Source organism: Schistocerca gregaria, chromosome 3, assembly GCF_023897955.1.
Source record: "Schistocerca gregaria isolate iqSchGreg1 chromosome 3, iqSchGreg1.2, whole genome shotgun sequence".
NCBI lineage: Eukaryota > Metazoa > Arthropoda > Insecta > Orthoptera > Acrididae > Schistocerca > Schistocerca gregaria.
Window position 1 is genome coordinate 356305708 of NC_064922.1, and position 23769 is coordinate 356329476.

The 23769-nt window shown below is 41.2% G+C and overlaps 1 protein-coding gene and 1 non-coding gene across 2 annotated transcripts in view; one reads left to right on the forward strand and one right to left on the reverse strand.

Annotated features, from left to right (window-relative positions):
- Positions 1-23442, reverse strand: part of LOC126354811 (ferritin heavy chain-like) — a 94728-nt gene extending 71286 nt beyond the window's left edge. Inside the window, exon 1 of the mRNA XM_050004745.1 lies at positions 23303-23442. Within this exon, the coding sequence (XP_049860702.1) occupies positions 23303-23378 (76 nt within the window). The 5' untranslated portion in view covers positions 23379-23442. The remainder of the gene's footprint in view (positions 1-23302) is intronic.
- On the forward strand, positions 22890-22961 carry Trnai-uau (transfer RNA isoleucine (anticodon UAU)). The gene has a single exon. It is a non-coding gene; the product is annotated as a tRNA-Ile (tRNA).
- Positions 23443-23769: the final 327 nt, after the last annotated feature.

The following is a 23769-nucleotide window of genomic DNA, read 5'->3' on the forward strand; positions in this document are numbered from 1 at the left end:
CACATGACCCATCCTTGAATATTGCTCATGATTGTGGGACCAATACCAAATAGTTCTAACAGGGGATATTGAACATAAACAGAGAAGGGCAGCACACATGAGCACAAGTTTGTTTGATAGTGTTAGTGTGTCACTGGCAGATACTTGAAGAGAGATGCAAACTATCCCAAGACAGCCTACTTAAAAAGTTTCAAGAACTAGCTTCAAATGGTGACACTACATATTGCTTCCATAGGGATGTGGGGACAAGACAAGGTTAGATTAATGACAGTGTGCACAGACGCATTTGAACAGTTGTTCTTCCCTAGCTCTATATGTAAATGGTATGGGAAAAAGCCTTAATAACTGGTACAATGAGAAGTACCCCTACCATGCATTTCACAGTGGTGCGCAGAACATGGATTCAATGTCACTTGTTGCCCAACTTACGTTTTGCATTGACTGCTAAAAATGGCCAACCTCTCCCAGTATCATTACACAAGGTTATTTCCTTAGTCTAGATGCAATTTTAAAATATCTGACTCGTTTGCCTTTTCTGAAAACTTGGGCAAATTTGCAGGATGGATTGACCTGTAGAAATGAAGTGTAATAAATGTGTTTGAAGAATAATATCCACAGCAAAAAAAGTGAATCCTCTTGGCCTTCTGCAAAGAATATATGCCTGGTTGGTCTGAATACTCCAAGATCCTGAGAGTAATGAACATGAACATTTGATGAGTTGTTGTGTATCATAAATAGAGAGAGACATGCAAACAAAATCAAGATAGTCAAATCTTTAGAATTTCATATTTCAAGTAGAAAAGTTTTGTCCTTGCAAAGGAGACTCCAACTGTACAATGAAACTGTTAAGACCAGCTCATAATGTCTCACTCTCTTAGCATCTCAAGGCAGAGTGCAAACAGCTAAAATAGACAAGAATAAACAGTTCTTACATCAGCATGTAAATCCAAGATGGAACAGTCTACTATAAATCATTTAATACTGGTGAGGAGCAATAACTCTAAAAACAATTAAAGCTGGGAAATCATTTAGTTTTGGTGGTGGTAACTTTAGAATTCTAGATGCACAGTGGAAAAGTGGGAAAAAATTGCAAGCAACATCCAAAACAAACATTCTTCAATTTGTAAGGAAACTAACCCAAATGAAATGAGTTTCAATTGAAGCCCTCTTGAAACCAGAAAAGTCAATCAGGTTATGGCATATTCCTTCATTTTGTGTGGCATATAAGCTCTTGGGAAGATTACTGTTCAGCAGAATCAGCAAAAAGATCTTCAGAAAAGTACCCTAGAGTAAGTAGGATCCTGATTTAACCACAGATATACAGCTCACATCCTGTGTTTGTTTATCTGCATAAAATCTGGATTCGAGAAGCAATAGAGGAAATGGCATGCATCAGTTTGATAGTAGCTTAAAATACAGAATGACAGGAAGGCATAGTACACACAATATTGCAGTGCCTGCACTGTTAACATGAATGATACAATGTTCCTGCAGACTTGCGTAAAGTGGGAAATTCAAATCCAACACAAATTTTTATTGTCGTCACTCCAATATACAGCTGATGGTAATCCTTATTCACAATTGTGAATATATTTCATGCATAGTATATAAGCTACTAAGTGTCTCCCATGTTTAAATCTTACAAATATGAGCCATATAATGCTCAGCAAGAGATTCTTCCAAAGTATTCTTGAGCAACAAGATTAGCACATATGATGTTCAACGACGACGTTCCACAATGATATCTGCTGACTCCTCTTCTTTCAAACTTATAGGTACCAGTAGCAAACGTGCCCAGAACTACACGAATGAAGTTTGGGTATGCTGATGACTGGGCACTTGCAACAATCTAAACAAACCTAGAAACCATGGAATGTATTCTAACTCAAAATCTATAACACACACATACACACAAATATCCAAAATATTTTGGAGATTATACTTCATAGTTACTGAGCTTTAAGAGCTCATCAATACTGGCTGCCAAACTCAGAACAAGGGATATTTTACAGAAACTCTGCAGAACAACATGGCGTTCATTAGCACCAGCACTGAGAGATACTGCCCTTATGTCAAAGTAACTTGTGGTAGAGTACTGCTTCCAGTATAGGTCAATAGAGTTCACACCGGATTTATTGACACAGCTAAATCACATCTTTTGGATTATCAAAAGAATTGTTAGCAACACACAATTTTCCAGTTACTTATCATCAACACCTCAAACCTGGATGACAGAACACAAATAGTTTTGTTTATAATTATATCTGTACCAATAACAAAACAGGTTTTGATAGTGATGAACTCCTCTCTCATAGACTAAGACTGACCAGCCCTCCAGGGTTTGAAGAACAATGCAAGGTCTGGTGGGCAGTGAACACAGTAGTGACAAACTAAAGGAGATTAAAAGACTTGTGTTGTGAATGGGGAGTACTGCTTTTGGGCTGAAGAACAATATTAAGAAATGCCCACATAGAACACTATTGGGAATAAGGAGGCATTTATGATAGTGGAAGAAGTTTCCATTGAATATATTAAAAATTTGGATGCCTGTTCATAATATTTTGTAAAACATATCTAAACATTGTAATTGCAATATCTTATCACTGTTTTTTTGTTTATAGTGTGATGCTAACCATTAACTAAATAAACAAGCATTCATTTGGATAGTTATTCATCCACTCATATGTTATCTATTGTAGTTTCCAACATGAAAGAGAGAATCAGAAATGGAATGAGGGAATGACAGAATCAACAAGAGTTTAACAATTGCTTTCTGAGAACTGCTGGTGAATTAAACAGAAATTTAGTTTCTACAGGGACGCATATAGCTCTCTTGGAAAATGCCTTTCTGAGACTGATGTGTGAAATACTCCTCTATGATACTAACAAGGGGGATATTAAGTCAACAATTAAATCACTGAAGACTAAGGACTCTCATGGATATGATGGAGTAACAGCAAATATTAAAGTATTGTGCTGCACATGTTAGTCCTATACTTATTCATATTTGTAATTTTTCCTGTAAGAATCATCAGTTTCCTGAATGATTAAAGTACTCAGTAGTAAAGCTGCTTTGTAAAAAGGGAGAAGGCAATAATGTAGACTATTTTAGACCTATTTCTATGCATCAATGTTTGATAAAGTTATCGAAAAGGCTGTGTATGTATGTATAATTGATCATTTTATTTCATACAATTTGCTATCAAATGTAAAGTTCAGTTTTAGAAGTGGTTTAACAACTGAAAATGCTATATTCTCTTTTCTCTGTGAGGTACTGGATGGATTAAACAAATGTTTTTGAATGCTAGGCATCTTTTTATATTTAACTAAGATGTTTAATTCTGTTGATCATAAATTATTGCTCCAGAAGTTGCACCATTACGGAATATGGGGAGTAGCTCACAACTGGTTCACCTCTTACTTTAACAATAGACAGCAAAAGATCTTTATCCACATTGTTGAGAACGGTCGGGGGGGGGGGGGGGGGCAGAGGGGGGGGGGGGGTTACCCATGGATCAGTGCTGGGCCCTCTCCTCTTCCTTATTTATATAAATGTTAGGCCCTCTAGTATTACAGGTGATTCTAAAATATTTCTGTTTGCTGATGACACTAGCTTCGTAGTAATGGATGTTGTGTGCAAAATTGGCACTATTTCAAATAGTGCAGTTCATGAGATAAGTTCATGGCTTGTGGAAAATAAATTAATGCTAAATCACAGCATGACTCAGTCTTTGTATTTTATAACACACAATTGAACAAAACTTGATGTTTTAATTTCAGAGAATGGGCATATGATTTGTGAAACTGGACAGTTTAAATTTCTTGGTGTTCAGGTAGATGGTAAACTGTTATGGAAAGCCCACAATCAGGAATTTGTTCAAAGAATTAATACTGCCATTTTAACTACTAGGGCAGGATCTGAAGTAAGTGATAGTTTGACATAAAAATTAGTCTATTTTGCTTATTTTCATTTGCTTATGATGTGTGGTATCATATTTTGGGGCGCTTTGGGCAGTAAGTGATGTAAGTCTGCAATCTTTTTGTCCACTCCTGTTCACTAGTCTGGGTATTCCGGCATTGGCCTTTCAATGCCTTTACATATTCTTTACTGTCAATTGTAGTTAATAATATCAGCTTATTCCCAAGAATTAGCAGCTTTAAGTAGGCAGAAAACCAATATGCATTTGTATTGCTCTTCCTTGACTCTTGTGCAGAAATGTGTGCATCCATTTTCAGTAAGCAACCACAAGAATTCAAAAATCTTGGCAGAAATTCATGTGCTTTCAAATTGAAGCTGGAGAGTTTCCCCATGGGTCACTCCTTCTATTCTATCCAGGAGTTCCTTTAAAAATTAGGCTGATTCCTCTGTTAATTGTTGATTGCATTTACATAAACTTGTGGCTTGTCTTTTTTTGGCTTCATGAACATTTTATTTTATCTGCTATTATTTTTATGTTGCAATTTAATGTACTTACACTTTTCATGATCTAGGAGATTTGCTCCTCAATTTTGTCCTACAGAACTAAACATGTAAAATAAATAAATAAAACAATGGAAAATTCAGGATGGAATGTAACAATATTATGAAAAGGAAAGTTGGCACTCACCATATAGTAGAGATGCTGAGTCACAGATAGGAACAACAAAAAGACTCTCACAAGTAAAGCTTATGGCGATTAAGGCCTTCATCAACAATAGACGACCCACACACACATGCATGCACGCAAACGCAACCCTCACACATGAGTGCAGTCTCAGGCAGCTAAAACCGCACTGTGAACAGCAGTACCAGTGCATGATGGGAGTGGTGACTATGTGGGGTTAAGGAGAAGGCTGGGGCAGGGAGGGGGAGGGACAGTATGATGGGGATGGTGGACAGTGAAGGGCTGTGTGTGTGTGTGTGTGTGTGTGTGTGGTGTGTGTGTGTGTGTGTGTGTGTGTGTGTGTGGTGTGTGTGTGTGTGTGTGTGTGTGTTGGAATGATGGTGGTGTAGTGCTGGAATGGGAACAGGGTAGGGGCTGGATGGGTGAGGACAGTGACTAATACATACACAGACACAAGCAGACATTTGTAAAGGCCTTTACAAATGTGTGTATGTGTGGATGGATATGTGCATGTGTGCGAGTGTACACCTGTCCTTTCTTCCCCCTAAGGTAAGTCTTTCCGCTCCCGGGATTGGAATGACTCCTTACCCTCTCCCTTAAAACCCACATCCTTTCATCTTTCCTTTTCCTTCCCTATTTCCTGACGAAGCAGCCGCAGGTTGCGAAAGCTCGAAATTCTGTGTGTGTGTTTGTGTGTTTTATTTATTGTGCCTATCTACCGGCGCTTTCCCGCTTGGTAAGTCTTTGAATCTTTGTTTTTTATATACAGTTTGGACAAGAAGAGAATAGAAGCTTTTGAAATGTGGTGATACAGAAGAATGCTGAGGATAAGATGGGTAGATCACATAACTAATGAGGAGCTATTGAATAGGATTGGGGAGAAGAGAAATTTGTGGCACAACTTGACTAGAAGAAGGGATTGGTTGGTAGGACATGTTCTGAGGCATCAAGGGGTCACAAATTTAGTATTGGAGGGCAGCGTGGAGGGTAAAAATCATAGAGGGACGCCAAGAGATGAATACAGTAAGCAGATTCAGAAGGATGTAGGTTGCAATAGTTACTGGGATGTGAAGAATCTTGCCCAGGATAGAGTAGCATGGAGAGCTGCATCAAACCAGTCTCAGGACTGAAGACCACAACAACAACAACAACATAATATACTTGGATAGATAAAAAAATCAACTTGCCTAGTGGTAACGGGGGGAAAACACATGAAGGTTAAAGAAATGTACGAGCCTTCAGGGCCAGTGACTCCTTCTGACAGAAGGGTTTAAGGGGAAGAAACAGGGATGAAGGAAAAGGAATGCTGAGGTTTAGGAAATGGGGAAAGTCCAGGAAAGTCATCCAGAAAACTGTTCATCATGGGAGGCTTACCATATGGGACGAGAAGGAAAGATTGATTGTTGGAGATTATACTGGACAAGATTTGAAAACCTGAGAGCTTAAAGATGGAACACAGGGTAATGACCAAGACACAGATTACCGACAAAACATCATACAAGAGTTAATAAGAGCAGAAAGCTAAGTGCATTTTGGAGGACGTCCACAATAAAGGTCAGTTTCAACACACTATAAAAAGAGAACCATTGATCAGAATAACATCAGATCTGAATAGCATATCAGTGACAGATGAACTGAGTTGCACATTATACCAGCCATATTGTTCAATGGGTACGACTGCAAAAGTTCAGCAGTCTACAGTCGTGGCACTGTTAATTAGGTAAGCCCATTCGAGATTATACCACAGCAGATGGGAAAAATCGGTTTTTAATTTACCCGATGCCAAAAACAGCATAAAGACCCAAGTGACATAGGGTTTTAATTGTCCTGGGGACAAAGACTGCAAGAAAAGCTGAATGACATTAATTTCTAATTGTTGTGAGACTGCTGCAGGGCACGTTCAATATGCTGTCCATTTTCTGCCCCAAGTTGAAATCAAGAAACATCATGTTCCACAACACATCGGAGTATCTCACGCATCACATTCAGTATGTATTGCGCAGCGTGTGCCTTCAATTCAGCTATGGTCATAGCTAGAGCACCGAGCATATCATCTTTCCGATAACATCACAGCCAAAGGACAGATGGATTAAGAACAGCTGATGTGGATGGCCAGGCTGTACGGAAATGACGGCTAACAATTATAGCATTTCCGAAATGCCTCTGCAGCAGCTGCTTAACTGGCTGTGAATTGTGCACAGGAGTATCATCTTGCATAAAAATGGCCCCACCCACACATCCACACTGTTGAAGGGTTTGAATGACATTAATGTGCAAAATCTATCACAGTGTTTTCATGACAGTATAGGTAACAGGACCCGCAGGACTCGTATCCTTGAAAAAATTTGGCCCTGTGATAAATGATGCTGTCAACCAGCACCACACAGTTACCTTTGCAGAATGAAGTGATATCAATTGATGTGCATAAGGATTTTCCATTGCCCAAATTCTGAATACTGACATGTCCTTGGACATGGAAGTGAGCTTTATCTGTTCACAGAATGTTCCGTGGCCATTTATTATCAACTTTCATACGAGCAAAAATTTCTAGAAGGAACCTTTGTCTTGCTGGCAGGTCAGCAGGAAGCAACTCCTAAACATGGGCAATTTTGTATTGATTGAAATGCAGGATTTTTAGCAGGATTTTACGCACTGTGCTCACAAGCATGCCCAATGTTTGGGCAATTCCCTGTGCATTGCATGTTTACCCACCACGGCTAAGTTACTTCGGCAATGCTATTGCCACATCTTTGACAGACATTAGATCAACTGGTTTCTGTCCTCTGAGACATAAAACTTCACAAGAACCTGTCTTTTTGAATTTTCCATACCCTTAGTGTACATTGGACCAATGCCTTTTTTCACAACCTTAAGTGGTTGGAACTTCTGCATGACTAATGGTGGACATACCATTCCTGTAAAAGAACTTTACCAGCAGTGTGTGATCCTTCATGGAGACAGTCATGTTGGGCATACTGGATGCAAACTGAGGAACAGCTGTGTGCTGCAGCTCTGTTAGTATGCATACTCTGATGCTTACAGCACCATCTGTTGGTCAAATTTTCAGTTTTTTTGTTTGTTTCCATAAAGTTTCCTCCTGTGTTAATAACATGCTGTTCAAATTTCACATCATTATGTACAGTGGTTCTGTTTCTGTGGCATTTTGAAACTGGAATTATGAACACTCTGTATGTAGGAGAGGCAAAGACAAGGGAAGAGAGACAGGTCAGAAAATAAAAGATTTAAATAATTAAAAGGGAAGGAAGAAAGAAATTGTCACTAAGAAGAAATGCCTTGCATGAAGAAATTAAGAGAAAATAATTAATGTAAATTAAGGCAAGAATCAAGGACATCATATAATGCCAGTTTCCAACTGTGGAGTTCTGCGAATCTGGTTTATGGAGGAACTGATAATTTGATGGTAGTCATACCAATGTGGAAGGTTGAACAGTGTTTACATAACAGCTAGTATATGAGATGTCGTTTCATAGGTAGCTCTCCATTTGATAGTGTATATTTTGCTAGTTACAAGGCTAGTATATGTGATGACGGGAGGGTACATCAGCCAAGTCTTCCGGCATGGACAGTTACAGGGTAGAAGCCATAGGGTGGGGAAATGGATGCATGAGGAGGATAATGCAGAGACTGGAGCAGGGGGGGGGGGGGGGGGGCAAAAAGTTATTCTTGGCGTAGTGGCCAAAATGTTTGGACACAATGGACCTTGTTTCAGTATATGATTTTAGAAGTCGTAGTCTTATCAAAGTAGCTAATTAATACATTCAAGAGCAGGATAGAACTGAGTGACAAGAGGTGTACTCCTAAATTGTTTCTCGGAGCAATCAGCAGTACCAGGATTGGACATGATGGCCTGGGAAATCTGCTTTTGAACTAGGGTGGTAGGGTAACGACATACAGTGAAGACTAAGGTGAGAATGGTGATGTACTGCTATAAGGAATCTGCATCTGAACAAATGGGTTTGCCTTGCTTGAATGCCAAGGCTGTACGAAAGGGACTATTTGACATGGCAACTGTCAAAATGTAAGTACTGTTGTTTGTTAGTGGGTTTAATGTGAAAATAATTGTGTAGCTGAACCCCAGTGAGGATAAGGTCAGCATCAAGGAAAATGGTATGTGATACACAATACTATCATGTGAAATTAAATTGGGGGAATATATAAAGAGATACCAAAATTCTAACAGGTCAGCTTCACCTCAGTTCATATGGCAAAGTTGTCATCAATGGATCTAAACCAAATCAGTGGCTGAAGGCTTATGGATCCCAGCAAAACCCCTCCAAGTGAAGACGACATACATGTGGGATGTTGGTATAGAGTGAGGTGGAATCAATACTGACAAACAAGGTGAGTGACAGGATTGGGATAGGCACAGATTTCAGATGATCTAGGACAGAGATTTGCAACTGTCAGTATGTACTCCTATTATTTAAAACCATATTTTTCTGTAGATGACAATTTGTTTGAGCACCACCATTTTAACTTTTTCTAGTAGGGTACTGCCAAATAATTAGGATTCTTAATGATTAGTTATAGGTAGATTAAATACACAGTTTCTATACTGTGCAGCGTAGGAGAGTGCACTGTATTGCGGAGGGTGCAATGAAGTAAGATGGCCAACTGGCGCAGCATGTTACGTCGACCCACATAAAAGCTTTGCACACATGAATTGCAACACAAGAACTTTATTTACTGAATAAGGAAATTGTATAAATTGATTCCAGACTCTGGCAACCTCTGAAACCTCTATTACATTGGAGAAAGCATATTCATCTAAACACCATTTCTTGTGCTCATAACTTGAAATATAGTTTAAAATACTTCATGAAACTTCAGGCGAGTTGACTTGGCAGCAGCGCTCTTTGACAACACAGCGGCTCCTTTGTGGTGCAGCTCCTGTGGTGTGTGGCAGCACACACTTTGACATGGAAGTAGCTCCTTTACAGTGTGTCAGCATGTGTTGTGTGTCAGGTGCTGTTATTTTTATAAAAAACAACTCTAAAGTACACACATTTTACCACCTCTTTATTATTAGTTGTTGAATCTCATATGGAGCATTTTGTTATTATCGAGGCTTGTAATGTTTCTTTTGCATCAACATGGATCCTAAAAAGCTGATAGTGAAAAGTTGATGGTGAAAACAGAAGTCCTACATTCAGTGAACTGAACAATATCATTCTAGGCTGCCTGATAGGCCTGGAACTGTTCCAGTTTGCCTCATAGGCAAAAGAACTGTCGCTCTGGTTAAAAGTGCCCATTTAAAATAACACTAAAAACCAGCTCATTAGCAGTAAAGTCAGTGCCAAGACTGTTCTGTTTGAATTTATGGCTGTTCTCACTACTGTCTAAATACTCATGAGTATGAGCAGCATCCACTTTAGAATGAGGTTAAAATGACAAACATAGTTTGAATATGTACAGACTTGCTTGCTAAATCCATTGTTAGATAAGCATGTTTGATCGTTTACGAGGGGTGAGGCACTTAAGTGGGCGTCTACGTCAGCTTCTGACACACAAAGGTACAGAATCTGCCATCAATTTGCCATTCCAATAATAAAAACTGACCTACAGTCACTCTTTAAAACCTCAGGCCCCTCACAAGGACTAACATCCCAATCCATAGATCATCTTACCCCACCCAAATCATGCACGCCCACCTTTCACCTTCTTCCTATGACCCACAAACCTAATCACCCTGGCTGCCCCATAGTCGCTGACTTCAAAGCACCCACCGAACATATATCTGCCTTAGTTGTCAACACCTGCAACCTACTGTACATAGACACCTCTCCTATAGTAAAGACATCAAACATTTGCTAGATCATCAGAAATCTGTGCCTGTCCCAGTCCCACCACAAACTTTACTTGTCACTTTTGATATCACCTCCCTGCATACCAGCATTCCCCATGTATGTGATCCCTCTGTTGCTGCATCTTACCTCAACTAGCACCGACATGCTACTAAACCTATGATGACCTTCCGGCTCACTCAAATCAACTTTGTGTGTACCAGCAACTGGTTTACCTTTGAGGGGCAGACAAATGCATAGGGCAGAGACTTGGCAATGGGAACCATCATGGGTCCTTTCTATGCCAACCTTTTCATTGTTCAGTTGGAGGGGCTTTGCTGGACTCTGACTTCCACACGTAGTTTGATTTAGATACACTGATGACATCTTTGCCATATGGACTCATGGTGAGGCTGACCCATTAAAATTTTTGTAGTCTCCTAACACATTCTCTCAATTAAATTTCACATGGTACTATTTTGAATCACATGCCACTTTCCTTGATGTTAACCTCATCCTCACTGAGGGTTAGTTACACAACTTGTTTCACATTAAACCTACTAACAAACAATAACCTTTACACTTTCACAATAGCTATCCTTTCCATGTCAAACATTCCCCCTCACAGAGCCTTTGCATTTGAGGCAAACATATTTCTTCAGATGCAGATGCTTTACAGCAATTCATCACCATCACTTTCACCTCAGCCTTGCTTCACAGGACATAATCACCCCATCAGCCTAGCTCAAAAGCATATTCCCAGGCCCTCATGTCCAATCCTGGTACTGTTGTTCCCTACAAAAAAAACAACTTAGGAGTACACCTCTTGTCACACAGTACTATGCTGGTCTTGAATGTATTAATCAGTATCTTCAACAAGGCTACAACTTCCTAAAATCATGCCTTGAAATGAGCTCCATTCTGTCCAACATTTCACCCATTACATCTATAATGACTTTTCATCAGTCCCCCTTCTATCTCTGCAGTGTTCTGGTCAGTCCCCATGCTCCTTCTGCTCTCATTTCGTTACCCTATGACTTCTATCCCTGTGATTGTCCCCACTGACAGACTTGCCCTACGTACACTTTGCCATAATGTACATCAGTCTTGTAAATGGCAAAACATACTATTTCATGGAGATTCATCTGCAAAACAACACGTTTTTTTGTACCAGCTGTTATGTATAAACTGTTCAGCTGTAGAACTGGTATGGCTGCTGCCAAGTCATCAGTTAGGATGAACGGGCAACATAGTATGTACACTGGCAACACACAATATTGTGCTGTAGAGCATGCTCTACAACATGACTGTTGTTGCCTTGGCACCTGTTTCACCACACGTGTCGCCTAGATTCTTCTCCCAGACGTTTCTCAGAACTCTGCAGGTGGAACTGGCATTATAATATGTCCTCAGTTCTCGCTACCCAACTGGCCTTAATGCACATTTATTAATTTCTTTAATTTCTTCAGTCTCAGTATTTCTTCTCAGTAACCATTCATTTCCTTATTCTTTTTTAGTTTTCTATATCTTTAATTTTTTGACCTTTTATTTTCTCCACCCACTACCTCTCCCACATGTAATGCTTTCAGCTTTTCACTCTTGTTAACATGTGCACAATACTTTGTCATCTCCATCTTGCATATCACCCTATCTTCCACTTTTAAGCTGTCAGATTTAAAGTCTCATCCAGTGCGGTCCCCAACAATGTCTTTCCTTCTCATCCTCCTGAGATAAGTCTCCTGGGGTTCTGGCCGACTTTTCTAAACTCTTCCTATTTCCTAAAGCCTGCTAGTCCTTTTGCTTCATCCCACTTACTTCCCTTTCAGCCCTTCTAATGGCTCTGAGCACTACGGGACTCAACTGCTGTGGTCATCAGTTCCCTAGTACTTAGAACTACTTAAACCTAACTAACCTAAGGACATCACATACATCCATGCCCGAGGGAGGATTTGAACCTGTAACCGTAGCAGTCGCACGGTTCCGGACTGCGCGCCTAGGACCGCGAGACCACCGTGGCCGGCTTCAGCCCTTCTGCCAGAAGAAGGAGCCACTGGCTCAGGAAGCTTGCACATTTCTCTGACCTCTACATGTTTCTCATGGTGCTGCTTGGTGAGTAGATTTTATTTATCTATCCAATTAAACTACAATCTTTACATTACAAGGAAATTTGGAAACTATGAAATTATAATATAGATGTCTCACTAGTGGTTATCTTCAGGAAGTGAAATTTTTATAATGTTGATAAAACATAAAAGTGTGCGAAACTCTCCTAGCTTTTGGTGCTATTACTTCCTTCCTTGTGAAGGTGAGCTGGTTTTGTCAGAGAAGATTAAAAAGTATAGGCAGATTGCTCACACCCCAGAATAAGAGAGATCTACCTGCTCTGAGGACAGAGGGGAGACAACAATGAAGCACCTGTCTCCACTCATACTCACAACAGGTGAATCCATCCCATTCTAGGATCTAAGTGGCCTGTCCTTTCTTTTAAACCTTCACCAACCTGAACTAATAGTTCCAAAAGATGGTATATTTTATGTAATTTTATGCTTATTAAGAAAATACAAATTACATTATTTACAGAAAACCAGCTACTAGCTTTGCTGTGCCTGGAATGCTCAATACGGGTCTTCAGCAAATGTTGCTGTTTTCTTTAGCCACCACTAATGACCTGCATAAGTCACTTGTGAAAGACAAACATAGAAAGGAACTACACAAAATATTGTACAATGTCATATTTAATGTTCTCCAATTCTGAATTAAATTTTATTGCTTTAAATGTTAATCTTTTATACTTTATGTTTTAAATAATATTTTCTTGAAAAACTAATAAGCAATCTTCTCCAAATGAACTGTCTTTTGATTCAGATAATACACTAAACAAATATATGCAATTCAATTCTGCAGAAAGCCTTACCACATAATTAGAAATATTGCACGAGGGTAAATCAATAATTGAAAGAGAATGTTGTAAAGTCTCAGGTGTTTATATTGATAAGAACTGGAAATGGAAGCCATTTATTACAGATCATCTTAAGCTTCTAAGTTCTGCAACTTCTGTGTTAGTGATAATATCAGGTTTTGGAGCTGAAAGTGTCAAAAAAGGTTCCTTACTTTCCCCACTTTCATTTTCTAATGTTTTATCGCATCATTTTCTGGTGTAACTCATCACTGGGTGATAAAGGTGTTTGTTGCATAGTAGTGTGCAATAAGAATAATGTGTGGGGGTCCACTTTAGAGCCTGTAATGGGACAGCGTCCTCTAGCATTCCTTTTCTTCAAACGTAGTTGTCAATACCAGTATTATTTTTTGAATTTTGGACATGTCAGTATTACCTCAGCTACTTTTCGGAACACTTTCATATAATTTTATACACAGTACATTACATTTCAAGCTAAAATTCAGGAAAAGGAATTACTTTATTTTCGATGTTATAATCGATAAGTACTAGCTCTGAATGTAAACTTAATTTTTTTTTTGAAACATTTGAAATTAAGAACTATTGGCACACTTAAAATTTGTGTTATTAATTACACAATAGTGGACTGCTTAATATTTTTACTTCTGGATTCATTTATAAAATAATAATCAAAAGTAATAATGTAACAGAAACTACTAGAAATTCATTTGTGAATTTAGGTGGACGGCGGAAAGACACTCTTGGTGGAGTGGGAGGATTTCATGAAGGATGGATCTCATTTCGGGGCAGGATTTTAGGAAGTCGTATCCCTGTTGGAGAGCCACATTCAAGGTCTGATCCAGTCCCGGGAAGTATTCTGTCACAAGTGGGGCACTTTTGGGGTTCTTCTGTGAGAGGTTCTGGGTTTGAGGGGATGAGGAAGTGGCTCTGGTTATCTGCTTCTGTACCAGGTCGGGAGGGTAGTTGCGGGATGGGAAAGCTGTTTTCAGGTTGTTGGTGTAATGGTCGAGGGATTCAGGACTGGAGCAGATTCGTTTGCCACGAAGGCCTAGGCTGTAGGGAAGGGACCGTTTGATATGGAATGGGTGGCAGCTGTCATAATGGAGGTACTGTTGCTTGTTGGTGGGTTTGATGTGGACGGATGTGTGAAGCTGGCCATTGGACAGATGGAGGTCAACGTCTAGGAAAGTGGCATGGGATTTGGAGTAGGACCAGGTGAATCTGATGGAACCAAAGGAGTTGAGGTTGGAGAGGAAATTCTGGAGTTGTTCTTCACTGTGAGTCCAGATCATGAAGATGTCATCAATAAATCAGTACCAAACTTTGGGTTGGCAGGCATGGGTAACCAAGAAGGCTTCCTCTAAGCGACCCATAAATAGGTTGGCATACGAGGGGGCCATCCTGGTACCCATGGCTGTTCCCTTTAATTGTTGATATGTCTGGCCTTCAAAAGTGAAGAAGTTGTGGGTCAGGATGAAGCTGGCTAAGGTGACGAGGAAAGAGGTTTTAGGTAGGGTGGCAGGTGATAGGCGTGAAAGGAAGTGCTCCATTGCAGCGAGGCCCTGGACGTGTGGGATATTCGTGTATAAGGAAGTGGCATCAATGGTTACAAGGATGGTTTCCGGGGGTAACAGACTGGGTACGGATTCCAGGCATTCGAGAAAGTGGTTGGTGTCTTTGATGAAGGATGGGAGACTGCATGTAATGGGTTGAAGGTGTTGATCTACGTAGGCAGAGATACGTTCTGTGGGGGCTTGGTAACCAGCTACAATGGGACGGCCAGGATGTTTGGGTCTGTGAATTTTAGGAAGTAGGTAGAAGGTAGGAGTGCGAGGTGTCAGTGGGGTCAGGAGTTTGATGGAGTCAGGTGAAAGATTTTGTAGGGGGCCTAAGGTTCTGAGGATTCCTTGAAGCTCTGCCTGGACATCAGGAATGGGATTACCTTGTCTGAAAGCTGACGCAGTCCCTCAGCCACATACTCCCGACGATCAAGTACCACGGTCGTGGAACCCTTGTCAGCCGGAAGAATGATGATGGATCGGTCAGCTTTCAGATCACGGATAGCCTGGGCTTCGGCTGTGGTGATGTTGGGAGTAGGATTAAGGTTTTTCAAGAAAGATTGAGAGGCAAGACTGGAAGTGAGAAATTCCTGGAAGGTTTGGAGAGGGTGATTTTGAGGAAGAGGAGGTGGGTCCCGCTGTGATGGAGGACGGAACTGTTGCAGGCAGGGTTCAATTTGGATAGTGTCTTGGGGAGTTGGATCATTAGGAGTGGGATCAGGATTATTTTTCTTCATGGCAAAGTGGTATTTCCAGCAGAGACTACGAGTGTAGGAAAGTAAATCTTTGACAAGGGCAGTTTGGTTGAACCTGGGAGTGGGGCTGAAGGTGAGGCCTTTGGATAGGACAGAGGTTTCGGATTAGGAGAGGGGTTTGTAGGAAAGGTTAACTACTGAATTGGGGTGTTGTGGTTCCAGATTGTGTTGACTAGAATTTTGAGGTGTTGGGGGGACTGGAGCTGGAAGTGGTAGATTGAGTAGATGGGAGAGACTGGGTCTGTTTGCAATGAGAGGAGGTTGAGGTTTGTTGGAAAGGTTGTGGAGGGTGAGTGAGTTGCCTTTCCGGAGGTGGGAAACCAGGAGATTGGATAGTTTTTTGAGGTGGAGGGTGGCATGCTGTTCTAATTTGCGGTTGGCTTGTAGGAGGATGCTATGTACACTCGGTGTGGATGTGGGAGAGGAAAGATTGAGGACTTTGATTTGGGATAGGAGTTGACGGGTGTGTTCATTGGCAGAGTCGATGTATAGGTGAAGGATTAGGCGGGTGAGGGCTATGGATTATGCTGTTTGGAACTGGTATAAGGACTGATGGAAAGAAGGATTGCAGCCAGAGATGGGAACTTTAAGTGTGAGGCCTTTGGGAGTAATGCCAAATGTCAGACAAGCCTGAGTAAATAAAATATGGGAGCGTAATCTGGCTAGGGTGAAGGCATGTTTGCGGAGGGAATGTAAATAAAATTTAATGGGGTCGTAGTAGGGATGTTGTGAGGTTGACATGGTATTAGAAGGTGGAAAGGGTAATATGAGGTTAAAGTGAAAGTAAATAGAAATTTATATAGGGAGAGAGAAAGGTGTGAAAAAAGTCGAAAAAGTGTTGGTTTGAGATGAGCTATGTTGATCCTGTGTTGAACTTACGTTGGTTAACAACAATGGGTGCAAAGGTTAGGTAGTTATGTTGTCTCCAGATCACGTTAAAGGGTGGGGAAATTCAAGAAAAATTCGAAAAACATTTTTCGAAAAAAGTTTCGAAAGAAAAAAGGTTTCGAAAGAAAAAAGGTTTCGAAAGGGAAAAAAAATTAGAAAAAATAATTTCCGAAAAAATAAAATTCGAAAAATTTTTCGAGTAAAATCTCGACAAATATGTGTGTAAATGTATACAAAGGACTGGTTGTGGCCAAGGTAATCCCATTCCTGATGTCCAGGCGGAGCTTCAAGGAATCCTCAGAACCTTAGGCCCCCTACAAAACCTTTCACCTGACTCCATCAAACTCCTGACCCCACTGACACCTCGCACTCCTACCTTCTACCTACTTCCTAAAATTCACAGACCCAAACATCCTGGCCGTCCCATTGTAGCTGGTTACCAAGCCCCCACAGAACGTATCTCTGCCTACGTAGATCAACACCTTCAACCCATTACATGCAGTCTCCCATCCTTCATCAAAGACACCAACCACTTTCTCGAATGCCTGGAATCCGTACCCAGTCTGTTACCCCCGGAAACCATCCTTGTAACCATTGATGCCACTTCCTTATACACGAATATCCCACACGTCCAGGGCCTCGCTGCAATGGAGCACTTCCTTTCACGGCGATCACCTGCCACCCTACCTAAAACCTCTTTCCTCGTCACCTTAGCCAGCTTCATCCTGACACACAACTTCACTTTTGAAGTCCAGACATACCAACAATTAAAGGGAACAGCCATGGGTACCAGGATGGCCCCCTCGTATGCCAACCTATTTATGGGTCGTTTAGAGGAAGCCTTCTTGGTTACCCATGCCTGCCAACCCAAAGTTTGGTACTGATTTATTGATGACATCTTCATGATCTGGACTCACAGTGAAGAACAACTCCAGAATTTCCTCTCCAACCTCAACTCCTTTGGTTCCATCAGATTCACCTGGTCCTACTCCAAATCCCATGCCACTTTCCTAGACGTTGACCTCCATCTGTCCAATGGCCAGCTTCACACATCCGTCCACATCAAACCCACCAACAAGCAACAGTACCTCCATTATGACAGCTGCCACCCATTCCATATCAAACGGTCCCTTCCCTACAGCCTAGGCCTTCGTGGCAAACGAATCTGCTCCAGTCCTGAATCCCTCGACCATTACACCAACAACCTGAAAACAGCTTTCCCATCCCGCAACTACCCTCCCGACCTGGTACAGAAGCAGATAACCAGAGCCACTTCCTCATCCCCTCAAACCCAGAACCTCTCACAGAAGAACCCCAAAAGTGCCCCACTTGTGACAGAATACTTCCCGGGACTGGATCAGACCTTGAATGTGGCTCTCCAACAGGGATACGATTTCCTAAAATCCTGTCCCGAAATGAGATCCATCCTTCATGAAATCCTCCCCACTCCACCAAGAGTGTCTTTCCACCGTCCACCTAACCCTCGTAACCTCTTGGGTCATCCCTATGAAATCCCCAAACCACCTTCCCTACCCTCTGGCTCCTACCCTTGCAACCGCCCCCGGTGTAAAACCTGTCCTATGCACCCTCCCACCAACACCTACTCCAGTCCTGTAACCCGGAAGGTGTACACGATCAAAGGGGGAGCCACGTGTGAAAGCACCCACGTGATTTACCAACTGACCTGGCTGCACTGTGACGCTTTCTATGTGGGAATGACCAGCAACAAACTGTCCATTCGCATGAATGGACACAGGCAGACAGTGTTCGTTGGTAATGAGGATCACCCTGTGGCTAAACATGCCTTGGTGCATGGCCAGCACATCTTGGCACAGTGTTACACTGTCCGAGTTATCTGGATACTTCCCGCCAACACCAACCTATCCGAACTCCGGAGATGGGAACTCGCCCTTCAGTATATCCTCTCTTCTCGATATCCGCCAGGCCTCAACCTCCGCTAATTTCAAGTTGCCGCCGCTCATACCTCACCTGTCTTTCAACAACTTCTTTGCCTCTGTAGTTCCGCCTCGACTGACATCTCTGCCCTTACTCTTTGCCTAAATATGTCTGCTTGTGTCTGTGTATGTGCGGATGGATATGTGTGCGTGTGTGTGTGTGTGTGTGTGTGTGTGTGTGTGTGTGTGTGTGTGTGTGCGCGAGTGTACACCTGTCCTTTTTTTCCCCCTAAGGGAAGTCTTTCCGCTCCCGGGATTGGAATGACTCCTTACCCTCTCCCTTAAAACCCACATCCTTTCGTCATTCCCTCTCCTTCCTGAAAAAGCAACCATCGGTTGCGAAAGCTAGTAATTCTGTGTGTGTGTGTTTGTGTGTTTTGTTCATTGTGCCTGTCTGCCGGCGCTTTCCCGCTTGGTAAGTCTTGGAATCTTTGTTTTTAATATATTTTTCCCATGTGGAAGTTTCTTTCTATTTTATTTATATATATAATTAAAGTTAAACTTTGAAAATGCTGTAGAAATAGCACCTCCATCTGTCCAATGGCCAGCTTCACACATCCGTCCACATCAAACCCACCAACAAGCAACAGTACCTCCATTATGACAGCTGCCACCCATTCCATATCAAACGGTCCCTTCCCTACAGCCTAGGCCTTCGTGGCAAACGAATCTGCTCCAGTCCTGAATCCCTCGACCATTACACCAACAACCTGAAAACAGCTTTCCCATCCCGCAACTACCCTCCCGACCTGGTACAGAAGCAAATAACCAGAGCCACTTCCTCATCCCCTCAAACCCAGAACCTCTCACAGAAGAACTCCAAAAGCGCCCCACTTGTGACAGGATACTTTCCGGGACTGGATCAGACACTGAATGTGGGTCTCCAGCACGGATACGACTTCGTCAAATCCTGCCCTGAAATGAGATTCATCCTTCATGAAATCCTCCCCACTCCACCAAGTGTGTCTTTCTGCCGTCCACCTAACCTTCGTAACCTCTTGGGTCATCCCTATGAAATCCCCAAACCACCTTCCCTACCCTCTGGCTCCTACCCTTGCAACCGCCCCCGGTGTAAAACCTGTCCCATGCACCCTCCCACCAACACCTACTCCAGTCCTGTAACCCGGAAGGTGTACACGATCAAAGGGAGAGCCACGTGTGAAAGCACCCACGTGATTTACCAACTGACCTGCCTGCACTGTGACGCTTTCTATGTGGGAATGACCAGCAACAAACTGTCCATTCGCATGAATGGACACAGGCAGACAGTGTTTGTTGGTAATGAGGATCACCCTGTGGCTAAACATGCCTTGGTGCATGGCCAGCACATCTTGGCACAGTGTTACACCGTCTGGGTTATCTGGATACTTCCCACTACCACCAATCTGTCAGACCTCCGGAGATGGGAACTTGCCCTTCAGTGTATCCTGTCTTCTCATTATCTGCCAAGCCTCAACCTTCGCTAATTTCAAGTTGCCGCCGCTCATACCTCACCTGTCTTTCAACAACTTCTTTGCCTCTGTACTTCCGTCTCGACTGTCATCTCTGCCCTTACTCTTTGCCTAAATATGTCTGCTTGTGTCTGTGTATGTGCGGATGGATATGTGTGTGTGTGTGTGTGTGTGTGTGTGTGTGTGTGTGTGTGTGTGTGCGCGAGTGTACACCTGTCCTTTTTTTCCCCCTAAGGGAAGTCTTTCCGTTCCCGGGATTGGAATGACTCCTTACCCTCTCCCTTAAAACCCACATCCTTTTGTCGTTCCCTCTCCTTCCTGAAGAAGCAACCATCGGTTGCGAAAGCTAGTAATTCTGTGTGTGTGTGTGTTTGTGTGTTTTGTTCATTGTGCCTGTCTGCCAGCGCTTTCCCGCTTGGTAAGTCTTGGAATCTTTGTTTTTAATATATATATATATATATATATATATATATATATATATATATATATATATATATATATATATATATATATATATATATATATATATATATATTCCAAGACTTACCAAGCGGGAAAGCGCCGGTAGATAGGCACAATAAATAAAAAAACACACACACAGAATTTGAGCTTTCACAACCGGCGGCTGCTTCATCAGGAAAGAGAGAAAGAAAAGGAAAGATGAAAGGATGTGGGTTTTAAGGGAGAGGGTAAGGAGTCATTCCAATCCCGGGAGTGGAAAGACTTACCTTAGGCGGAAAAAAGGACAGGTATACACTCGCGCACACACACACTTATCCATCCGCACATACACAGTCACAAGCAGACCTAATTTATGGCAAAGGCATGTTTGCGGAGGGAATGTAAATAAAACTTAATGGGGTCATTGTGGGGGTATTGTGAGGGTGACAGGGTATTAGAAGGTGGAAGTGTAACATGAGGCTGAAGTGAATTTATAGCGAAGGCATGGTTGCGGAGGGAATGTAAATAAAACTTAATGGGTCATTGTGGGGGTGTTGTGAGGGTGACATGGTATTAGAAGGTGGAAAGTGTGCGAGTGTATACCTGTCCTTTTTTCCCCCTAAGGTAAGTCTTTCCACTCCCGGGATTGGAATGACTCCTTACCCTCTCCCTTAAAACCCACATCCTTTCATCTTTCCCTCTCGTTCCCTCTATTCTTTCCTGATGAAGCAACCGTTGGTTGCAAAAGCTTGAATTTTGTGTGAATGTTTGTGTTTGTTTGTGTGTCTATCGACATGCCAGCGCTTTCGTTTGGTAAGTCACATCATCTTTTGTGCGTGTGCGCAAAGCAGTTAGCATTTCTGTGATTACTCATATGGCAGAGACTCACTGAAGTTGTTTATCAATGAATTAAATTTACAAATTAAATTTATTATATACATAAAGTTAAACACTTTTGTTTCATTTTCAAGGTGACCTAAATAAGAACAATTTGGTATGGATCTATATTCTGAAATGTTTATTTTAAATACGAAAAAATAATTTTTCCAGGTACCAATACATGAGACTGATCTTTCTACTTAAGATTTTTTTTGACAGCTAATTTGATACAATCTATGTACAGGATCAGTACATAAAGTTTCAGATTGTATGAATTGAAAATAGCTGTGACTGGTAAGCGTATTTTCTCGTCTTTAGTGTGGCTGATAATAGAAATTAATGGCTTGTGGGGCAATATTTAATGATATATGATGCATATTAATGACACACAGTGCAAGAGTAGTTCTCTTTTACTTCCTGAAGATATGCAATATGGTGGAATCACACAAGAGAAAATGGGTTTCAGGGCACTAAGTTCGAATAGCTGTCTGGAAAACTTTTTAATAAAGCATGACAATCAGTATGTCACAGGTCAAGTTTTTCTGAATGGTTTCATAGATACAATTTCATATAATTGATTCCATTAATTTTTTTCAGTGGATTTCATTGATACATATCCCTACAGCTGTGTGAGCCATAGTCCTCATCATATGTATTCCTCTGGTACTATCCCCAAAAAGAGTGCCTCTGTTCAGAAAAGCAGTAGAAAACTACAAGTGGCACTGAATGTTTGAGCCAGTGTGAGTGATCCACTCATATAGTCTAATTGATTAAGATGACTATTTGCAGTAAGCAGGTAACGTGGGTTACAACAGCCAGGCAGAAATTTTCATTTGTCACAACATACATACACTGCGAATTCATCAATTCTGAACAGACTTTACTAATATCATTTTGTGTCACTGAAGTTCACTGATTTACTCCACAATTATTTCACTGAATTTAATTTTTTAAATTTTATTTATGCTGGTGTGGTTGTAGTTGCTTATCTTACTAAATACAAAGCAAATGTGTTAATTTTTCCAATTACACTATGTAGCTCTTCCTTACCTATACATTTACTTGTATGTTAAATGGAAGAAATGTGGTATTATTATTTTCTGGAAAAATGACTGAAAAAATGGGCTATATCTATCAAAGTACAAACAGTATTTTCTATGATCTGCATACGCAAACTGAAGTGAGAAATGAAAATCTGTACCAAGGCTACGATTTGAACAAGGGTCTCCTACTTCCTAGGCAGATGCATGCTATCCAGTAGCCATTCTGGCACTGTGGCTTTGCACAACTGCCAGACTACCTAGCATGTGTCCTTCCTAAATCCAAATTCCCATTCACACCTCAGCCACTTGGTATTCCTCCTAAACTCTAACTGCAATGCAGAGGATCTCCAGCTGCAATGCACAGGCTCTCCAACTGCATTGGAGTAGCAACACAACATCGAATGAAAACAGAGATCCTGACTGAAACCCAGGCATAGGTCTTTATAAAAAGAGACTATGTGGTTCCAGAGATCCACGTTGAAAACATGCAGACTGCAACACTGTTTGAGTTTGGGGGGGGGAATACCAAGTGCGCTGAGAAGTTCAAAATGGTTCAAATGGCTCTAAGCACTATAGGACTAAACATCTGAGGTGCCATGGTGGCATAGTGGTTAGTGCATCTGCCTTATGAGCAGATGGCCTGGGTTCGAATCCCGGCCTTGGTACAAATTTTCATTTGGCACTTAAGTCTGCATATATACATCACAGATGTACGAGACTTAAAAAGGTCTTTGGAACCATATAGTTTCACAGTACTTTCTTTTCCACACAAACTCAACCCTACAGTCAATTTTTTATGTGGAAATATTCAATATTCTGTTTACAGTTAAACTCTAATGACGTGGTTCACACTTTTGAATTACAGGGGCAGTGGATGTCAGGTTCAACAGTTTAAAAGCAGTGTGCTGATTATAATACTATGAAAACAAATTTCAACAATGCTATAAATTGTAAAATATCAATGAAAATCTTAAAGACAACAGTATATATACATGTACATACATACATATTTTTTGACAGAGAGGGATCAGAAAGATCTTGCTTGCTGTAGACAGTCCAGGAAATAATCTGGCAAGAGCCATCTGTGGATTGTGTGTTAATTCACTTTTATATTTTCATACATAAAGTTTAAACAATTGCCAAAATTTATTCAAGACAAATGCACAGAGTTACTACGGTGATGATACATTGTTATTATTTGTCATGGGCCATTGTTTTTATGTTGTCTCCCAATGTATAACTTCTCTTCCCCAACCCTAATATTCTGACTAATTAAGGCAGTATTATACAGTTCTTACCACTGCCAGCTGCACAAAATTTATCAGAATCATTTATTGTTAACAGCTGCTCATTATAAACAGACACATCATCAAATCACAATGTTATACTCAAGTTTATACATTAATGTGAAGTACACTTTATGTAGTATATTGTGAACTGTAGTTTATCTTAACTCACATTAAGAAATAACAG